The following is an 18,309-nucleotide window of genomic DNA, read 5'->3' on the forward strand; positions in this document are numbered from 1 at the left end:
CAGAGTTGGGCACTGGATAGAATGGTGAGATGTCAGTCTTGGGGCATACATAAAAGCGCTTGAACTCTGCAAAATTCAGACCCAAGTGAAGACTATGGGTAAGCTCTAATATGTAAGTGATTAATATTTACATTTTCTAAAAATAGAATATTCACTATAGTCTGTATATTCCTTCATCAGAAGTACTGAATAGATCTATCATTAAATAGGGATTTGGACTACATGTCCAAAATCCCTCTACTATCTTCCTCTCGAAATTCTATAAAAGTTTTATTAGGAAACATCCTTAAAAATCATCATCTGGGGCGCCTGGGTGGCTCAGTCAGTTAGGGCGACTGCCTTCGGTGGAGTCCTGGGATCAAGTCCCGCATCGGGCTCCCTGCTCGGCGAGGAGCCTGCTTCTCCCTCTGACCCTCCCCCCTCTCATGTACTCTCTCTCTCTCTCAGAATAAATAAATAAATCTTTAAAAAAAAAATCATCTGTCTCACCTTCTCTCAAGGGAAGGGGCTATGACTTAATGTCTTTCTATCCACCTGAACCCACACATGGTAGGAAACTTAAGTCTCAAAGAAACTAATATAAGGTCATATACAGAGCTAAAACCCATTATTTATTTGATTCCTAAATCTATGTTCTTTACTTTATGTAATCCTAAAGTCCTCTTTTTGAAGTTTTTGTTCGTTTGTTTTTGTAAGCTACAAACAATTCTGACTTCATCCCAATATTCCGGGGGAACTCATCAGGGTTCCTTAATACAAGGTTTACCAGCTGGATCCATTAAGCCATTTTCTAGACTTTGTGTGGTGCCTTCTTTCCCATTAATAATATACTCAACCTAGCGCCAAAGACAAGGTTAGGGAAAATCTTTGGTAAAGAAATTTCATGGAACTTTACTAGATGGAAATGTGAATTACATCTTTCTTCCTCCTAAAAGTAGTGTAGAAATATACTTTAAAGAACAAGTAGGTAAAAAGAATCAAGAAATTCCAAAATCATTCTAAGTTTATTCATATAATATAGTATTTTTCTGTGTTTTGTTTTCTCTCCTTGTATCATGTGTTGACTTCCCAATTAATGGCTAATGGCCAAGATTCTGGATCTTCAGTTTATTCATAAAATCAACCACAATGGCAAGGCCCCATGAAATACTTGCTTAACTGGGAGGATCCCACATAATTTTTAAACAAAATCTGTCACTGTACGGAATTTCAGGGGTCTTTTTTTGTTGGTAAGAAAAATATTTTCCAATTTAATAACTAGATTTTTTTCCCTCCTTCTTCCTACCATTTTTTCTCACCAACACACATATATACACAGTCACATACTTCATATTTGAGGCCAATTTCATTGAAAGCAGAAACTTAACATTTTCAGCAATGACCGCAAGACCTGGTAATTTTGGCAATAAGTAAAAAATGCTATCTTTGAAGTAAGCTGCAGTTTGAACTAATTTAAGCATTAGGAGGCCAAAATTAAAGTTTTTTCTCGTTTTCCCTATTACTGGTTTGCTGCAAGGAATAAACTGCTCAAGAATCAAAGGTGGGGGGGCACCTGGGTGGCTCAGTCGTTAGGCGTCTGCCTTCGGCTCAGGTCATGATCCCGGTGTCCTGGGATCGAGCCCCGTATCGGGCTCCCTGCTCGGTGGGAGGTCTGCTTCTCCCTCTCCCACTCCCCCTGCTTGTGTTCCTGCTCTTGCTCTGTCAAATAAACAAATAAAATCTTAAAAAAAAAAAAAAAATCAAAGGTGGGGAAATGTCTGCTGGTCATCACTGGATTCTTGCTGAAAATAGAGGACAAGTGAAATCTTCGAGAATCACTTCTTCCACGTCACACTTTCTGAAAACACTATGCTCAGGAATAGGCTAAACACACCACTGAAAATTATTTGAGGCCAGTATTTTATTTTATAGAGAGCAATTGCAATATTAGAAACTGCTTTGGCACAGGTTAAAAGTGGCTCTCATATACTTGCCAGTTTTCCCCAGGATCATCAATACTCATTACCAAAATTGACCTTTATGTGGTTACCATTTAGAGTTGCCACCAATGTAATGACAGAGTAGGGGGGATCCTGAGCACACACACAAAACTTTTATTTTTCAGATGTAATGCAAATAACCATATCTAATATTCTTTCAGAAAACAAATGAAAAACATGCTCAAAAAAAACAAGAAATCAAGTTATACTTTTCATAAGGCACCACAAAAACCCTGGTAAATTAGAGTCCATATTATATTTAAGTGTCTCACTAACAGGTAAATAAATATGTAAGAGAATAATCAATAGAGGGTCTTGAGGTTTACAAAAGACATTCCTGTTCAGACATCTTGGAGTATTGCAAAAGTAAGAATAAGCAGGGTTATATCTGAACCCGGCATCTCCTTTCCCAGGGCACATCATTTGTTGCATAGTGGTGACTGGATATGATCCAGGCCAAGAGAAGACTGCAATTCCAAAATATATTCACATCCCATTCTTTCCTTCTCATGTTGTGAATATCACTTGGCACATCCATATCCAAAGAAGTAATGATATGCTTTAATTTTAAAAGGGGAGGGGTTCAAAATGTAAAAGACAAATCAGTTGCCTGCTTTTTAAAATTAATACTTAACAGACCTACTGCAAAAGCAACTTTCTACACACATATGAAGCTAATTCCATATGTAAACCTTTATTGAACCTGGTTATATGTGGGACTTTAACAGCTTAAATTCTTCCACAATTTACAGTTTTTAAATCCCACTCCAAATTGTCACTTTCTCCTTTAAAAAGTAGATAGTCCCACCGTTTGAAAGAAGAGGCTTCTCAATTTCTCCTTTCATCCTCCTATTTTAAGTACTGGCTGATATTCACACAAATGTACTACAGAATTAAAATATTGACAAGCAGGGAGTTTCTTTTATGTGCACTGAACTGCATCCAGAATCTTAAAATTAAGAAAAACAAATAAACTGACATTTTTTGGACACCAAAGACAAAAGCAGAGAAGAACAGAAGTGAAGCACAGGTAAAATTATTCTACTCTTACAGGTCTGCTAGCCTTTGCTAAGATTTTGATTATTAAATAAGTACATGGTGGGCAATCACAGATTTAATGCTTATCTTTTCAATTATTCAAAGTATGACATACAGTAATTTGTAATTTTACTGAGGCACAAATTTGAATCATGCAGTGCAAAGGTGGTTTGCAGCAACTCAGGAAGGGAGTCTTAGCATCTAAATCTCAACATGGCTTTGTTGCAATAATTATCTGTAAGTAAAATAAACATTTGTGGGAAGAAAATGTCCCCTCTTCTGCCAACAAGAAAGCGAACTACTAATGCTATAGTTGTAAACTTGGGGATTTGCATAGTTCCAATGACCTACCCACTTTGAAAATACTAAAGACCTACATAGCATTTTTTCATTTTTCTTTCTATAACCTTCCCCAACATAGTTATAATGAAGGTAGTAAGAAACACCTTTGATAGAATTCACATAGAAGTTAAAATACCAATGGTGAAAATTTGCAACTTTGGAGAGAAGGGTAAAGGAACATTTTAAATCAGGTTTTGATATGAAATGTTACAACGTTGAAGAATGGAATAAATTGTAAGTAATTTCCTCTAACTGAAAACAATGTTTTATATTATGACACCGGCATGTCTTTAAATAGATGAATCTTAGTTCATTATTTCCACAATTACAGACTTGTATATGTTCATTTTTCTTCCCCCCGCCCGCCTTTTTTTATTTTTTTAAACTACTTTCTCTTATCTGTTCTTCTCAGCCTTGGTCTAAATCTACGGTCAAGTCAGACCAAATCCTCTGTGACTTTCAAATAAATACAGAAAAGCTCATAGTATCAACTAAATCATATATTTAAGTTTCAGAATACCAGAAAGTAAACAGGGAGCTACTCATGGTTGGAGACTGCCTTGCATCCCTTTCTCATGTCTCCAGCAGGTAAATACCGTATTAAGGACATAAATTATTCCCTAAACAGCCACCTACATCCATCCACCATATTCCAGGAAGCAGAGCACCTTAGTCATCTTTCTCAGCATCTTCATGCCCCTCCACTGATGGCTGAGTAAGGTTAATAGGTGACTAGGAAGAAAAATGAAATATTTTTAAATGTATTCCACCCAGGCAGCCATCATTTAAAACTGCATTCAATTTTTTACTCACAAGTATTTGAAGATCTTTACAGAGAAAAGGCAAAAAAATATTGTGCTTTCTTTTACAACATCAACCAGATGAAATTTTTTAACTAAATAATACCTTTATATAGATTGGCAAAATGAAAACTTGTGAAACTGGTTAATAGTTACCTTGAATATCCACTGAAATCTTAAATCATATACACACTTAAGATCATGCACAGTGACACGTATGAACCTCTTAACAGGTCAAAACACTAAAAATACTATATAATATTAAGGGAAGAATGATCAAAAATTAGGTAGTATGAACCATAGAGAATGCATTTACAGAAACTGGGTTTTACAGGAAAGCTTTTGCTTTTTTGTAGTAAGATGCCTTTTGAGTTAAATCTCATACCCACTCAAACTGTAACTGGACAGTACATTTCACTTCTAGTTACTAGAAGACATTTCTTTAAGAGATTGGGGCCAAAAGGGAAAAGCTGTTCTCTAGGCTCACCCTGCTCCTCCCTTTTAAAAAGAAAACTGATGGATTAAGTCAAACCACAGATTTTTAACCAAAATAAAGGGACACAGGATAGTGAAGACCAAACACTACTTTTAGGTTTTTTTGGTTGGTTGTTGTTTTTTTTGTCCTTTAAAAAAAAGAGTCCCCTTCTAATAAACGTTTCCATATAGCTTACCTAACACCTTAACAAGAATAGAGAACACAACAGGGGGAAAGAGGACACAGCACCATAGTTTCAAACATTCACATACGAAAACAAAACAGCCACCACAGATAGAAACACCAAGTTTCCCAACAGACAGGGACAAGTTCCAACACACAAAGGAAATGTAATTATCTATTTGAACAAAAACAACATGGAAAATCTGGTCAGGCTAGGACGGAGAAGGAAGTGCTAACTCCTTGTACTACAAGGAAGGAATGGGGTTGATTAAAAAGCAAAAAAGAGAAAGCAAGCCCCCAAATGGATTTTTGATGCTGAAACTCTGTCATATGCTGCTGGTAACAGTAAATATATATATTTATATATTCATATATGTATATTAAAAAAGGAAAAATAATCTATTTATAGAACAGTCAGTAGTCAGAGACATTTAGAAAAAAGTAAAAACAAGTCCTTTTTTTCTTTTTTTAAAAATGGATTTACTAAAACAACTTTATCACCCAGAGGTGCTACAACCCCACATTCTCTGATGAAGCCATGGTGTTATTCAACAGCATCTGCTGTGGGCCACAATCAGAAATTGCCAGTGTTGGAAACAGCAGACATTGGGGTCAGGGCTGCAAGGCAAAAAGCTGTTATTTGCTGGTCTTGCTCATGGCCATGCCTGAAGCCTGGTGGTATCTGGTATACTTGTGAATGAAGGTTTCCCCGAAAAGCATGCATCACTGTGTCTCAGTAAAACATTCTGACTTGTCTTCTCTTCTTTTGCAGGAGGCTGGATCCATGTACCTGCTTGTCTCTAAAATGCAGACCCAAGACAGCAAGACTTCTCAAAGCCAAAAAAGGCTCCTTGACTTGAAATAAGAAAAACTCTTCTTCCCAGAATCCAATCTAGTCAGACTTCTCAACTAGAGGACATACTCCTCTCCTTAGGAAAATAAGGGGATCTGCCTCTCACTTGGGGTTTTCTTCTTGGTACAAACACACACAAGTAGCTGGGATCTAGACTCTGGCTACTATCCCATGACTAACAGGAGTAACTTTGGCCCTGTTGCTCCCATAGTTGTATCTGTAGGGCATTATATGCCAGGTAACAGTATAAGGAGAGTGGTACTCTCACTCCTCTCCAATTGTCCTAAGGAGTGCCAAGTCATCAGCACCTCCAGATGGTGCTGCCCCCAGGCTGTACACCACTAACTAATATCGACTGGCCATAAGCCACAGCCTACATGCCCCGCTAGCATACCAATGTATTAATGCCAACCAGCATTCTAGAGCTCAATCACATGTCTGGCTGTAAAGTAACAAACCATACTCAGAGGAGACATAAATTGAAATACTGGCTGCTGTACCAAAGACACCCTCTGCATAGATGTGTTGAAGAGAATGTAGGTCACACAGTCCATGCAAAGAGGAAGTCAGCTAAGAGGACTTTCTCTGAAGGCCATTCGTCTTTGGAAGCAACATTCTGAGTGGATCTACACCACTCTACTTGATGACTAAGGTCTCAATGTGGTCCATTTCTCCCCATGTCCCAAACTAACCCAGCAATTGCTAACTGGTCTCCTTAAGATCCTCCATTGGTAGTTTGTAGCTCATTATGAAGGAAGGAGGTGGTGCTTGACCTGGGCTATCTGGCCCTTGCTTCTTTGCACAGTTTATACAGATGTAATCTTCATTTTCAGCCATTTCTGGAGATACACCCACACAAACTTGATGAAACCACTCATCACAGCCACCATCACATTGTACCCAGTCTACCTGTAGGAGACAAGATTGGGGAATGTTTAGGTTACATAAACATTAAGCCTAGGAAAAAAAAAACAAAAAAACAAAGAGCTTTCTTGGCTTAAATGATAGCAAATTAACTGGGATGTCCAGAGATAACTTCTTATGGGGCTACTTTTTAAAGACAGAAATTGGGAAGTTAATACATCCCCAAATTCTATTTTACCATAATATGTCCACAAAATTGGGCCTCTTAGGTACTCCATTACCTCATAATTACCCGGGGCTCCTTTTGAGGCAGAAACATGTTTGAGAAAAACTTGACAAAAAAGGAACATCTAATAGAGCAGCCAAGTAGTTTTAGCTAATATTAACAATTTCTAGGCTCTAAGACAATGCAATTATCTTAGATCAAGAAAGGAAGAGTACAACAATGTGAAGGCAATCCTGTGTATTAGCTTTATTTCAAAGAGATAAGCCAAAGTACTAAGAGCATTAAATACCTTTTTAGAAAAGCAGTCACATAGGCCACTTTTAAAACTAATATTTTTTATTCTTCTCTTCTTCCGTTACAAATACAACTCCCTATAAAAAGTTAGCAAATATCAGAGGTCAAATCTTACAAATTAACCAATTAAAACAGTCAAAGTCACAGGTCAATAGATCACCCTGGGGTTTCAAATTAAAGTCATTTGTAAAATAGGTCAGTGGCAGATACTAGGCAAACTTGGACCCTCCAGAGAATATCGTGATTATAGGAGGCTAGAGAGCAACTGTAGTTTGGTGACTTTAAGCCTTGGGCCTAGGGTTAACAATAAGGTGATCTGGGGCTTTGTATCTGGAGGGTGACTGTTGGTACTTTTTATAGCTGACGTCACAGCAGATGAGAACCTTTAAGATTACAAATGAGCTACTCTTCCTCTCCCCAGCACAAAGTGGATCTGGATCATCTCACTGGCAACTTTCAAAGCCACTTAAAACACTGAGCTCTGCCAGATTTCAGAGCCAAGAGGCATGAAAGGATCAAATAGGTACCTCAGTGCAGCTTAGGAGAAAGAACAGAGGAAGGAGGTTTTGGCTAGGTAAATGAGTTTCAGAGAAAGGGAGTAGTTTCCAAAATTAGTTTCCAAGTACTATAAGTAAGAATCATCAAAATGATGATACTCATGTTAGTGGTTTTATGGTTGTGATACAGCGTGGGAAAAATCATTTGTCAAAATAATCTTTCTATTCCAGAGTTCTAGATCTTAAGAGATGGTGCTGTGCAAAATGAAGATTACTGAATTCAGTCACAAGTTCTGAGTTCTGATACGTATAATTTGAGGCCAATAACTTAATCTCATTAAGGCTCAATTTCTTCATTTGTAAAATGGAGATAACATCTTGTTTACAGGATTATTTAGAGGAACAAATGAAATAATGTATGGCAAAACAGTTCACTGCCTAGGATACTAGACGTGTTTTTTAAGATCACAGATTCACGGCTCTACTCATTATTTTATCTTATACGAAAATCATTTTGCACCTTGAAATAACTGCTGCAGCACTGTTTCTCAAAACGTGTAGACCACTTACATAGAATTACCTGTTGTGTTTGTTAAAAGTGTAGCTGAGACCCACCCCAAACCTACAGCCTCAGAATATCTTGGGGGTATAAACTAGAAGCCTATATTTTCAGTCAGATTCTAGGTAATTCTTGTATATTCTAAATTTGATCATCCCTGGCACTCTGTGATACTGCTTGCTAGTAAATTCAGAGCCATTTTACAATTCGTTCCTAAAACAAATTCTGTTTTTGTTCTGTAATTGTTTATGTAATATTTAGCTTCTGAAGTCTGTGTAGTGAAGAAAATTGATCAAAATGTTCCTACTGCAGCTAGTAAACTAGTACCTGAAAGACAGACAGGGGCAGATAAATGACTTCTGGGCAACAAACTAAAAATATAGGTACCGCAGCTATGGAGATTTATGAAGTGCCAATCTGATGGTGAGTGCTTTGGCTCTCTGGAGCTGGTAAAAAGAACTGGGAAGATGATCTGTTTCTTTGAGCTGCCCAAATCTGAGATATTACCCTCTTTATAATGCCACCCTGAACCAAGAGACAACTCTACTCCTACCTCCAACCCTCTTAATCCAGTCCAGTCCTCAGTCATGCTAATCCACAGGATAAGAAAGTTCCTAATTTATCAGTATTTGCTGCCAAGAAAAGTGGTTCCATGTTTCTTAAAATCTAATTCTGCACTATACTCACTGGCTTCCAGGTTTCCTCAAATTAAATCTATCAATCTCTCTCAAGTAAGTAAGAAACGTTCTCTTTTGTGATTTTGGCTACAGGTCCATTCCTAAGCCTAGCTCTCCCACCATTCCAAAAAAGTATAAACTTTTCTTGAGATATTCATCAGTACACAGATTCTATCCCAGTCTATAGATTATATAAAAATTCACCCCAATTATCTAGCAGGGAAAAAATTAGTCCTTCCCTTACTAGCATCTTTTTATCACATTCATGTACTAACAATCCAACTCCAGTGCTACTTTTGTTTGAAAAGGCCCGCTGGATCATAAAGCAAACTAACGTTTGGAATGTCAACTCAATCCACTGATGATTTTGACACAGGGCAACAGACTATGTAGTGGCCTGAAGACTCAAGAAGACAGAATGTGGTTAACTGCGTATTAAGTGCTAAAAGTCACTTCCCCTTTCATTATTTTTGAGAGATCTACTTATCAAATCACAAAAATAATTATTAAAAAACTTCACAGCTATGAGCTGTTCAAATATTAATGGATAAGAGGTTTAGAAGTATAGTACAAATAGGTTACCAGTTGGATTTGGGGAAATTTTAAGAGAAATATGTTAAATACAAGAAATAATGTTAATTTGGTATTTCATGTTTTGCTATAGGTTTCATATTTACACTTAAAAATATTTGGCATATTTCATCTTGTTCACTTCATAGAGCATATTACTGCAATGGGGAAAAAGGAAGGCCTGGAGATTTAGTGATATTCTTAGCTTAGTTCCCCCACGGAGCTTTTGTTATTTTGGCATTCAATCTCTACTGCACCAAGATTCCTTGCAAAAACCAGATATGAAAAATTAAAACAATCTACTCAGTGAAGTACACTTTAACAATGTTCAGAATCCTTGTATTTTTTGGTGCTCTCAACATTAAGTGACCAACCTTCCTAGCCAGCCCAAGATTGGTATTTCCCAAGACACAGGAATTTCAGTGCTAAAATTAGGAAAGTCCAGGCAAATTGGAACAGTTGGTTAGCCTATCTCCACATGGCTGAGACATCACATCACCATGACAATCTTTTAAAATCAGAATGACTAACAAATAATAAAAGTGAGAGACATAGGTTTATAAACTTAATCTCTACATCCCAAACTTCTTATGGAAATAGTAATGGGTAAGGAAAAGGCCCAGAGGAAGGGGGGGGAGGAGTCTATTTTCCTAAATAAGAGGATTATTTATTCTAATACAGAGGAAAAAAAATGTTACTTAAATGTTAGCTTGAAAGAATTTGCTCCTTCAAGTTAACTTGTTTTATTCTTGGTAACTGTATGATTGAATGAAAGGGACAGACCTCAGGGTGAAAAAGATTCTGAACCTTAAAACTAGTTTTTTGAAAACAGTTCTTAATATTTTATTTTTTCATTATTTTTTAAATTAATTTCACCTTGAAGGTAATTTGATAATGATGGAAGAGACAGTTTTTTTTTTAACCCCTTACAACATTATTCTGATAATATTTTTCTTTTCTCTTTCTAAAACATCCTGAAATTGAGCCTAGGTATGTTTAGGTAGCCCTTCAAAGTTTTCTCAATCTGCATGTTTTGGGGGAAAAGTAATAGTAATTACTGGTTAGAAAAATGGTAAATGTACATTTACCTAAATATGAAGGAATCCTAGAAGTTATTCTTTGCTGCATGTTTTAAGAACACAGACTTCTCTAAAAACATTATCATCATTTTGTTCTGAAGATATGTGTCATGCATCAATTGGTTTTCTTAGAGAAATACCATACTTCAAATTGAGAAAGTTGTAAAATTCTTTTACAAAGCAGTTAAAGAAATATACCTTTTCTTTAGTAAAACTAGTGCTGAGAACAAACTTGGAGAACCTTAAATATTGCAAAACAGCAACGATGGGCAAAATGTTTACAATCTGGAATAATTTCTGTTTAAAAATTAAACACATTATAGAAATACAACATTTACCAAGTTTCTTTTATGTAGGACGATGACAGGTTAAGGCACACCTTCCTCACTTTTGTATATGTTTTAATAGTTTGAAACAGACATTTTCTCTGAATGTTCAGCTAAGTCTCCCTTTGTTCTATTAAGACAACTTTGCAGATTTTAAAAAAATACCTTTAATGTTAGGAGCAAATCTTAGGGCTCACTTAAAAATAACCATCACATTTTAACACTGCATTTTGTTAGCAAATGCTTTCATATAGATTATCTCCTCTTATTCTCACAACCCCGAGAGTAGGCAGGGTATGTGTTAATTTAACAATTTTACAACAGATGAGGAAAAAAAAACTGCCTATAGTGTTTATATGCTACAGGAAGATAACAGATGACCTGAGCGATATTTAAAAATGCTGAGCAAAGGGGAGGGGAAAGATTAAGTGAAAAGGTGAAAAAAGAGAAAGCAAAAGGTTCATGATGGATATAAACATTGTAGAGGAAGGATAGGAAAGCTTGAAAAAGAACCACTACTTCTTGCTGCCAGTCTGAAACTACCATAAAATCAGTTAAAAAAGAAACAAAGGGAGAAGGTTCTGCCAACACTAAGTTGCCAATACTTCAGTACCCAAAGAGAAACAGTTAACCTTTCATCAACCTCTTTAATGAACAAATTCAGATGAGAATAAATTCAAAATGAAAGAAAAATACACACACATATATATAAGGTAGCTACTAAAATACTTTAAAATGTTTGTAAAATAGAAACATATTTAATCAATAAAGATACAAAAGTGAGTAGATAGTATGACATGATATAAAATTATATGGAAAAAGGACTAGAAGGAAACACACTAAAACATGTATAGGTATTGTCCTTGGAAGGTTAGACTATGGGGATATGTGTCTTACCAAAATATATTCATTTTCCAAAAATGAGTGGAAAACATTTAGTAAGTATAATTTAAATATAAGTGTCATTTAGTTTTGGAATGTGTTTTTGTACTTACATCTTAATTATCAGTGGGGTGGGGATATTAGTGGTGAAAACCTGGTCTGGGAGCCAGGAAACCATGGTTCTACTTTTGGCTTTGCACTACTTAGCACTGTGACTTTGGTCACATCATTTATCTTCACTGAGTCCTGGTTTCATCATTTGTAAAATGAAGAGCCTGGACAAGGTTAGACCTCTTCAAGCTCTAAGAAGTATTTGACTGAGGAGGGAAGTGAGGGAATAATGATGCAGTATATTTATTCTGTTCATATATTCAAATTGAGGAGGTATTAAAATTTTAAATATCAAGTGGTATAATGAGCATAATAAAATTAAAACTATGAATTTACTAATAATCTTGATGGGAACCATAACAGACATCTCCAGTCACTGAATGAACTGGGATTTTTCATAAAGTCTATCCATCTTTCTCAGAAGTTCATAATGTCAGTATTACCTAAAGAACGGCCATCATATAATTACTATACTTAAAATTTAGGGCTAAAACTTTTAAAATAAATCTTCAAAGGTTTTAATTATTTTTTGCAAGGTATTTGAAAAAAATCTTACTCCATTTAGAAGAGTGCACATAGGCCTGAGTGTGGGTAAGGCACAGACCAAAAGGTAAGATTTAACCCCTTAGTTTTAGGTCTTTAGAACAAAAATCGTAATGCAATTTGCCACAGCTCTTAAAATACTGGCTCAGAACATTTTGAGGCCACTGTGACTAACTAACTGACAAGGTATTTAGTTCTCTGAGTCACCATACAGGGAAGGCAGAAGGACTAAAATACTACACTGCACCCAGCTATGCTAACAGCACATGAAATGCACTGCCACCCAGGGTTATCACACAGCTTCTCTCTGCTCTGGTCTCGTTACGTTCACGAAGTCCATGATTTTGAAAGCACGACATTTCTTCCATTAAGCACACTGACCTAAGAGCCTCATAATTCAAAACAGTTTATAGAAACTGTAGAAAACATATTCTGCTGGAAGCCCAAATCCTGGAATCAAAACCAGATTCTCATGACATCAGGCCTCTGTCTCGCGCCTGCTGCTGCTTGGCCGCTCTCCCAGGGGTGTACACGGTTAGAGCTCACCTTGTCCTTGCAGGGCCGCTGGCAGTTCTGTGCGGCGCACACAGCATTTTCGTCATCGGACTCCTCTGCTCCAGACCAGTCGTACTTTGAGGGGATGTCCAGCACCTTTTTCTCTCTCTTCTTCTCAGTAGTCTCTTTCACAAGGTCAGCTTTGGCTGCAGCAGCCTTCTCCTTCTTTTTCTTTCTCTCTTCTTCTTTTGCCAATTTCTTGGCCAGTTTATTCAGCTCCTTTGATTTTTCTGCACTTAGTTTTAATTTCTTCTTTTTAGGTTTATCCATTTTCTTTAACTCCTTGGACTTCTGTTTTCCTTCTCCAAAAAGCTGTTCTACTTTTTCTAGCTTCCGTTTCCGCTTCTTCTCTGAAGAGTCTTTTCCTTTTATTTTCAATGGTTTCTCTTCCATGCTGTCATCCTTCAACAATATAAAAGTAGAAAGAATTTTAAAGCAAGACATTTAAAAAAAGTTTTATTCTCTTGCAGGAGGTACCTTGAATAGACAACTTCATAGAGACAGGAAGGAGAACAGTGGTTACTGGGGGCTGACGTAAGGAGAAAATGGGACTTACTATTTAATGAGTACAGAGGTTCTGTTTGGGATAATTGAGAAGTTCTGGAAATGGACAGTGGCAATACTTGTGTAACACTGTAAATGCCATTAATACAAGTGAATTTTATACTTAAAATGGATTAAAATGGTAAATTTTATGTTGGGTACATTATACCACAATAAATGTTCTAAAGATATTTTAAAGACATTTTAAGAAAGCAAATATTCAATGAAAATAGAAAATAATGGCAAGCCTATAGAAAACATCTGACTTTAGCTTACTAGGGAAAAAAGATCATTGTCAGCCTATATTAGTATAGTACTGTAGCATGTCTAATTGAGATAAAACATACATATAAAGCTAAAAGTACTAAATGTACACTGAATTATGTAATAACTTTCTTGGTCTTCATTTACCACTACTAGAGTTCTTTATTAACTCACAATTAATAAATTCCTGATGGCTAAGAAGTGATTAAAATTGTTGGTAAAACAAAAAAATTATATCCATGATCTCATTACAAAACACATGTAGTGACTTTGGCAAGGGCTAGAGAATAGCTGATGTGACAAAGCAAAAAAAACCCTTATTTTTCAATTTTCTAATATTGTTCCAATTTCTACTATATGTCAATGTAATAAACATTAAAAAAATTTAATTTTTTAAAAGATTTTATTTATTTATTTATTGGGGGGGGAGAGAGAGAGAGGGCATGCATACGAATGGGGGGAGGGGTAGAGAGATAGAATCCCAAGCAGACTCCCTGCTGAGCACGGAGCCCAGTGCAGTGCTGGATCCCACAACCCTGAGATCACAACCTGAGCTGAAAATAAGAGTCAGGATGCTTAACCTACTGAGACACCCAGGTGCCCCAGCATTAAAAATTTTTAATAGTAAAAGTATGTCTAGCAACAGGAAGAACAAGGAGGAGGTAGAAAAAGAAATACTGAAAAACATAAGCTTGATAATTACTTAAGAAATACCACCTGAGAATTCATTTTGTGACATATTTGAGACTGAAAAATCTTTGACAGGAACCTAAGAAACTGCAGAATGCAGCAGAACACTGCATTATAAATGTCCTAAGTCTATCACATCTCGAACTATGTATCTACCTTCTCAATAGTTTGTGTTTGCTTATGTGTAAAATAAAGAGGATCAGATGAGATAATGGATGTGAAGAAAACCTTTTGTATTTTGGAAAACACTATCTAAATCAGGCTAACTTTGATCTGAATTCCAAACCAAAAGCTAACTATCATCTGCCCAGTGTAGTATCAACTGTCAGTGACACTGTATCATTCCACTGCATCAAAATAAGTAATGGAAAAGAATAATGTAAAAAATACTAGGAGTCAAATGCCAGAGTTGGAATCCAGTTCTCTCTGTTTTTACCAAATGTCTGACCTAGGGAAGTTTCCACCTCTCTGACCCTTAATTTTTTCATATGTAGAAATAGGTCTATCCTTTCCTCTCTTCCATTCAGGATTATTTATGCTGAGGACTGAGTGAGATCATGGATATAAAAACACTGTATAAACTACAAACTGCTATTTAAGTATTAATATATGAATGTAGTAGACGCTCTCTCCCACCCCAATCTGCTTTCTATTTAACCCTTCCCTCTTGTTGCCCCCCTCCTCCCCTACTTAGCCCTTCCCTTGCTTCTTTTTTTTTTAACCGCTGTATTTTCTTGAGCCTTCTTTTTTGGGCCTTTCAACAGTGGGAATATGGGCTAAGGAAGCTGTTCCTTCCTTAAGAGAAAAACTGGGGAGTTTTCAGTACCCTCCTTTCTTTTTAGTGGAAATGGTGTTTGGTTTTTTTTCCCCAAAATATTACATAAAATCGCAGTAAGACCATAGAGCAGAATTACATTTGGCTTAATGGAAAAGGAGGACAGCCACAGTACTACCCACTCAGCCATCCCCATCCTGGCATTTGTGGCACCTCCAAAGAACCAAGGCATTCTAAAATGTTAAAACCACTGTTTAAGTAAGCTTTTTAAATCCTTGCCTCCATGATATGCAGGAATCTGTCTTCAGAAGGTGGATGTGTGGCCTGCAAAATCCGCCATATGTGTTGAGTCTCATCCAGAGATACTTCTAGGAGATCTCCAACCATCATAAGTTCTTCCAGCTGGGCTTTAGCTCCAGGTGACAACTCTAACACTGGAGGTTCCAAACTTCGGGGCACCAAAGGGCTCTTCCGAGGTTGTTTCCTTGGGGTGCTAGAACCTTTCCAATAAAATATAAGACAAAACAAAAAAATGAAAACTATGGAAAAAATGTAATGTTTCCAAAATAAATATTTAAGGGAATGGTCCCTCCTCCTCCAATACTGACTTTAGATATCTGAAATCACTGTATCCATATGAAAGTGAAAAGGAAATCTTCAAAAAATACAAAACAAAAAGATCTAGAATTCTAATGCCCACTCTAAAAAATTGGTTAGAGTAAAACCCTGGTTTCTCATTGATTTTTTATTCTGTGACTGAACAGTGGAAGGAGAATGGGAAAGAATCTCTTAATCTATTCTCTCTCCATTTTAGAGGGGACCCCAAAAGATTAAGCACATGAGCTGCCTATAATAAACTAGCAACAGTAATTTGCTAGTCCATAAGATCCTGAATTTTACTATGAAAAGAGAAACACCCCTTACTTCCCAGACGTGTGACCTACCGCAGTGTGATGTATTTTCACTAGGGAAAAGCAAAGTAGACATATGAGGGCAATTATCTACCAAGGGAAGGAAGAAGTTCTAGCACTTAAAACTTTCTAAAACAATGAATATTCTCAAAAAGCAGCAAGTTCAACAACTGGTAATGAACAAACAGAGGCCTATCAGAGATTTTATATAGAGATGGGACTAGAGGGCCTCTAAAGTTCTTATTAGGATTCAATAATTCCATATAAGTTTTTTTTAGGTTACCACTTAGTAACATAAAATGCATATAGAGACTTAGCTTTTCCTAATCAAAATTGCATTTTTAGGTTTTACTAGCATTTCATGGCCAGGATGTACATTTAAAGAGGGATTCATAGTCTGGGGCACCTGGGTGGCACAGCTGGTTAAGCATCTGACTCTTGGTTTTGGCTCAGGTCATGATCTCAGGGTCGTGAGATCGAGCCCCGTGTCAGGCTCTGCCCTTGGCATGAGGTCTGCTTGAGATTCTCGCTCCGTCTCCCTCTGGCCCCTCCCCCTCTAAAATAAATAATCTTTAATAATAATAATAATACATTTTAAAAAGAGGGATTCATAGCCTTGATTAATACAACGTTTTTCGTCACTGGTTTCAGGTATATCTTCTTCACACTGTTTTTTTTTTTTTTTTTTTTTTAAAGATTTTATTTATTTATTAGAGAGGGAGAATGAGAGATAGAGAGCATGAGAGGGAAGAGGGTCAGAGGGAGAAGCAGACTCCCCGCCGAGCAGGGAGCCCGATGTGGGACTCGATCCCGGGACTCCAGGATCATGACCTGAGCCGAAGGCAGTTGCTTAACCAACTGAGCCACCCAGGCTCCCTTCTTCACACTGTTTTAAAGGGTAATACCTTGAGAACAACTCTTAGAAGCAGAAGAATAAGCATGTTCTGCACAGAATGAAGGCGCTGTCCACATGTGAGTGACCACCTCTTCAGACTTGATGGGAATTTCTTCATCACAAAAAAGATTGGGTTCCAAACTACTAGAGGACTTCACACTGGCTGTGTCCTGCGGAAGAAACCAAGAAGGGTATTCAGGATTAGAACCACTTCATTTACCGTGACAAGGATTTAAATGCAGGCTTTCAAGTTAAAGCTTGCAATATACTAAAAATATGACCTTAATGGAATACTATTCAGTCATCAAAAAAACTGAAATTTTGCCATTTGCAACAACATGGATGGAACCAGAGGGTATTATGCTAAGCGAAATAAGTCAATCAGAGAAAGACAATTATCATATGATATCACTCATATGTGGAATTTAAGAAACAAAAGAGAGGATCATAGGGGAAGAGAAGAAAAAAAAAATGACAAAATCAGAGAGGGAGACAAACCATAAGAGACTCTTATCATAAAAAACAAACAGGGTAGCTGGAGGAGAGGAGGGTGGGGGGATGGGGTATGTGGGTGATGGGCATTGAGGGCACGTGATGCAATGAGCACTGGGTATTATGTAAGACTGATGAATCACTGAACTCCACCTCTGAAACCAATAATAAATTATATGTTAAGTAACTGAATTTAAATTAAAAAATAAATAAAAATATGACCTTAAAATTAAATAAGACAGAAAATGCCCACAATGGGGGGGGGGGGGAGGGGGACAGTAATGACTACAGTTTTAAGCCAAAAGGGAAAGAGTAAACCTCAAAAACAATCAACAGAGATAAAAAACCTACAAGAAAATTACTATTAAATAATCTACCTTCTTCAGTCTACAACTCATAAAAACTCCTATACCCACAAGCTGGAGAACCTTGAAACTTAAAATGGACTTAGGAAGGGAAGAAAAGTTTAGATGTGACATCAAAAGGACACAAATCATTTAGTTCTCTCTAAAGGTTTTCAAACCTAGAAGCTTATCAATTGCTCTTCCTTACCGATTGTTCTTACTTAATACAATGAAGAGCCTGACAATATTCAAATTATACACTTCTGACAGCTCTAATTAGTTCTAAGATGATTCTCCCCTGCAGTTAGTTTCCAGAAGCTCATATGTACAGCTTTAATGGTAGCATGCAATCAGGAAGGCAGAAATCACAGGCATTTCAACAAGGATAATTTAATTAAGTGAACTGATTAGATGTACGTTAAAGGCCTGAAAAGACAAAACAGAAACACCGAGCTAACACCAAGAAAGAGTTGTCAACCCTAGAGTTTAAGGTAGGAAAGGGAGGAAGTGGGGTTATTAGAACCTACAAGCTCAGAGAAGGG

The 18,309-nt window shown here is 36.8% G+C and overlaps 1 protein-coding gene across 1 annotated transcript in view; it reads right to left on the reverse strand.

Annotated features, from left to right (window-relative positions):
* Positions 1–731: 731 nt before the first annotated feature.
* Positions 732–18,309, reverse strand: part of KDM5A (lysine demethylase 5A) — a 94,728-nt gene continuing 77,150 nt past the window's right edge. Inside the window, exons 25-28 of the mRNA XM_027592596.2 lie at positions 16,942–17,101; positions 15,405–15,625; positions 12,845–13,255; positions 732–6,579 (exon numbers count right to left, since the gene is read on the reverse strand). Of these exons, the coding sequence (XP_027448397.1) occupies positions 6,373–6,579; positions 12,845–13,255; positions 15,405–15,625; positions 16,942–17,101 (999 nt within the window). The 3' untranslated portion in view covers positions 732–6,372. The remainder of the gene's footprint in view (positions 6,580–12,844; positions 13,256–15,404; positions 15,626–16,941; positions 17,102–18,309) is intronic.

Source organism: Zalophus californianus, chromosome 9, assembly GCF_009762305.2.
Source record: "Zalophus californianus isolate mZalCal1 chromosome 9, mZalCal1.pri.v2, whole genome shotgun sequence".
In the NCBI taxonomy this organism is placed as follows: Eukaryota; Metazoa; Chordata; class Mammalia; order Carnivora; family Otariidae; genus Zalophus; species Zalophus californianus.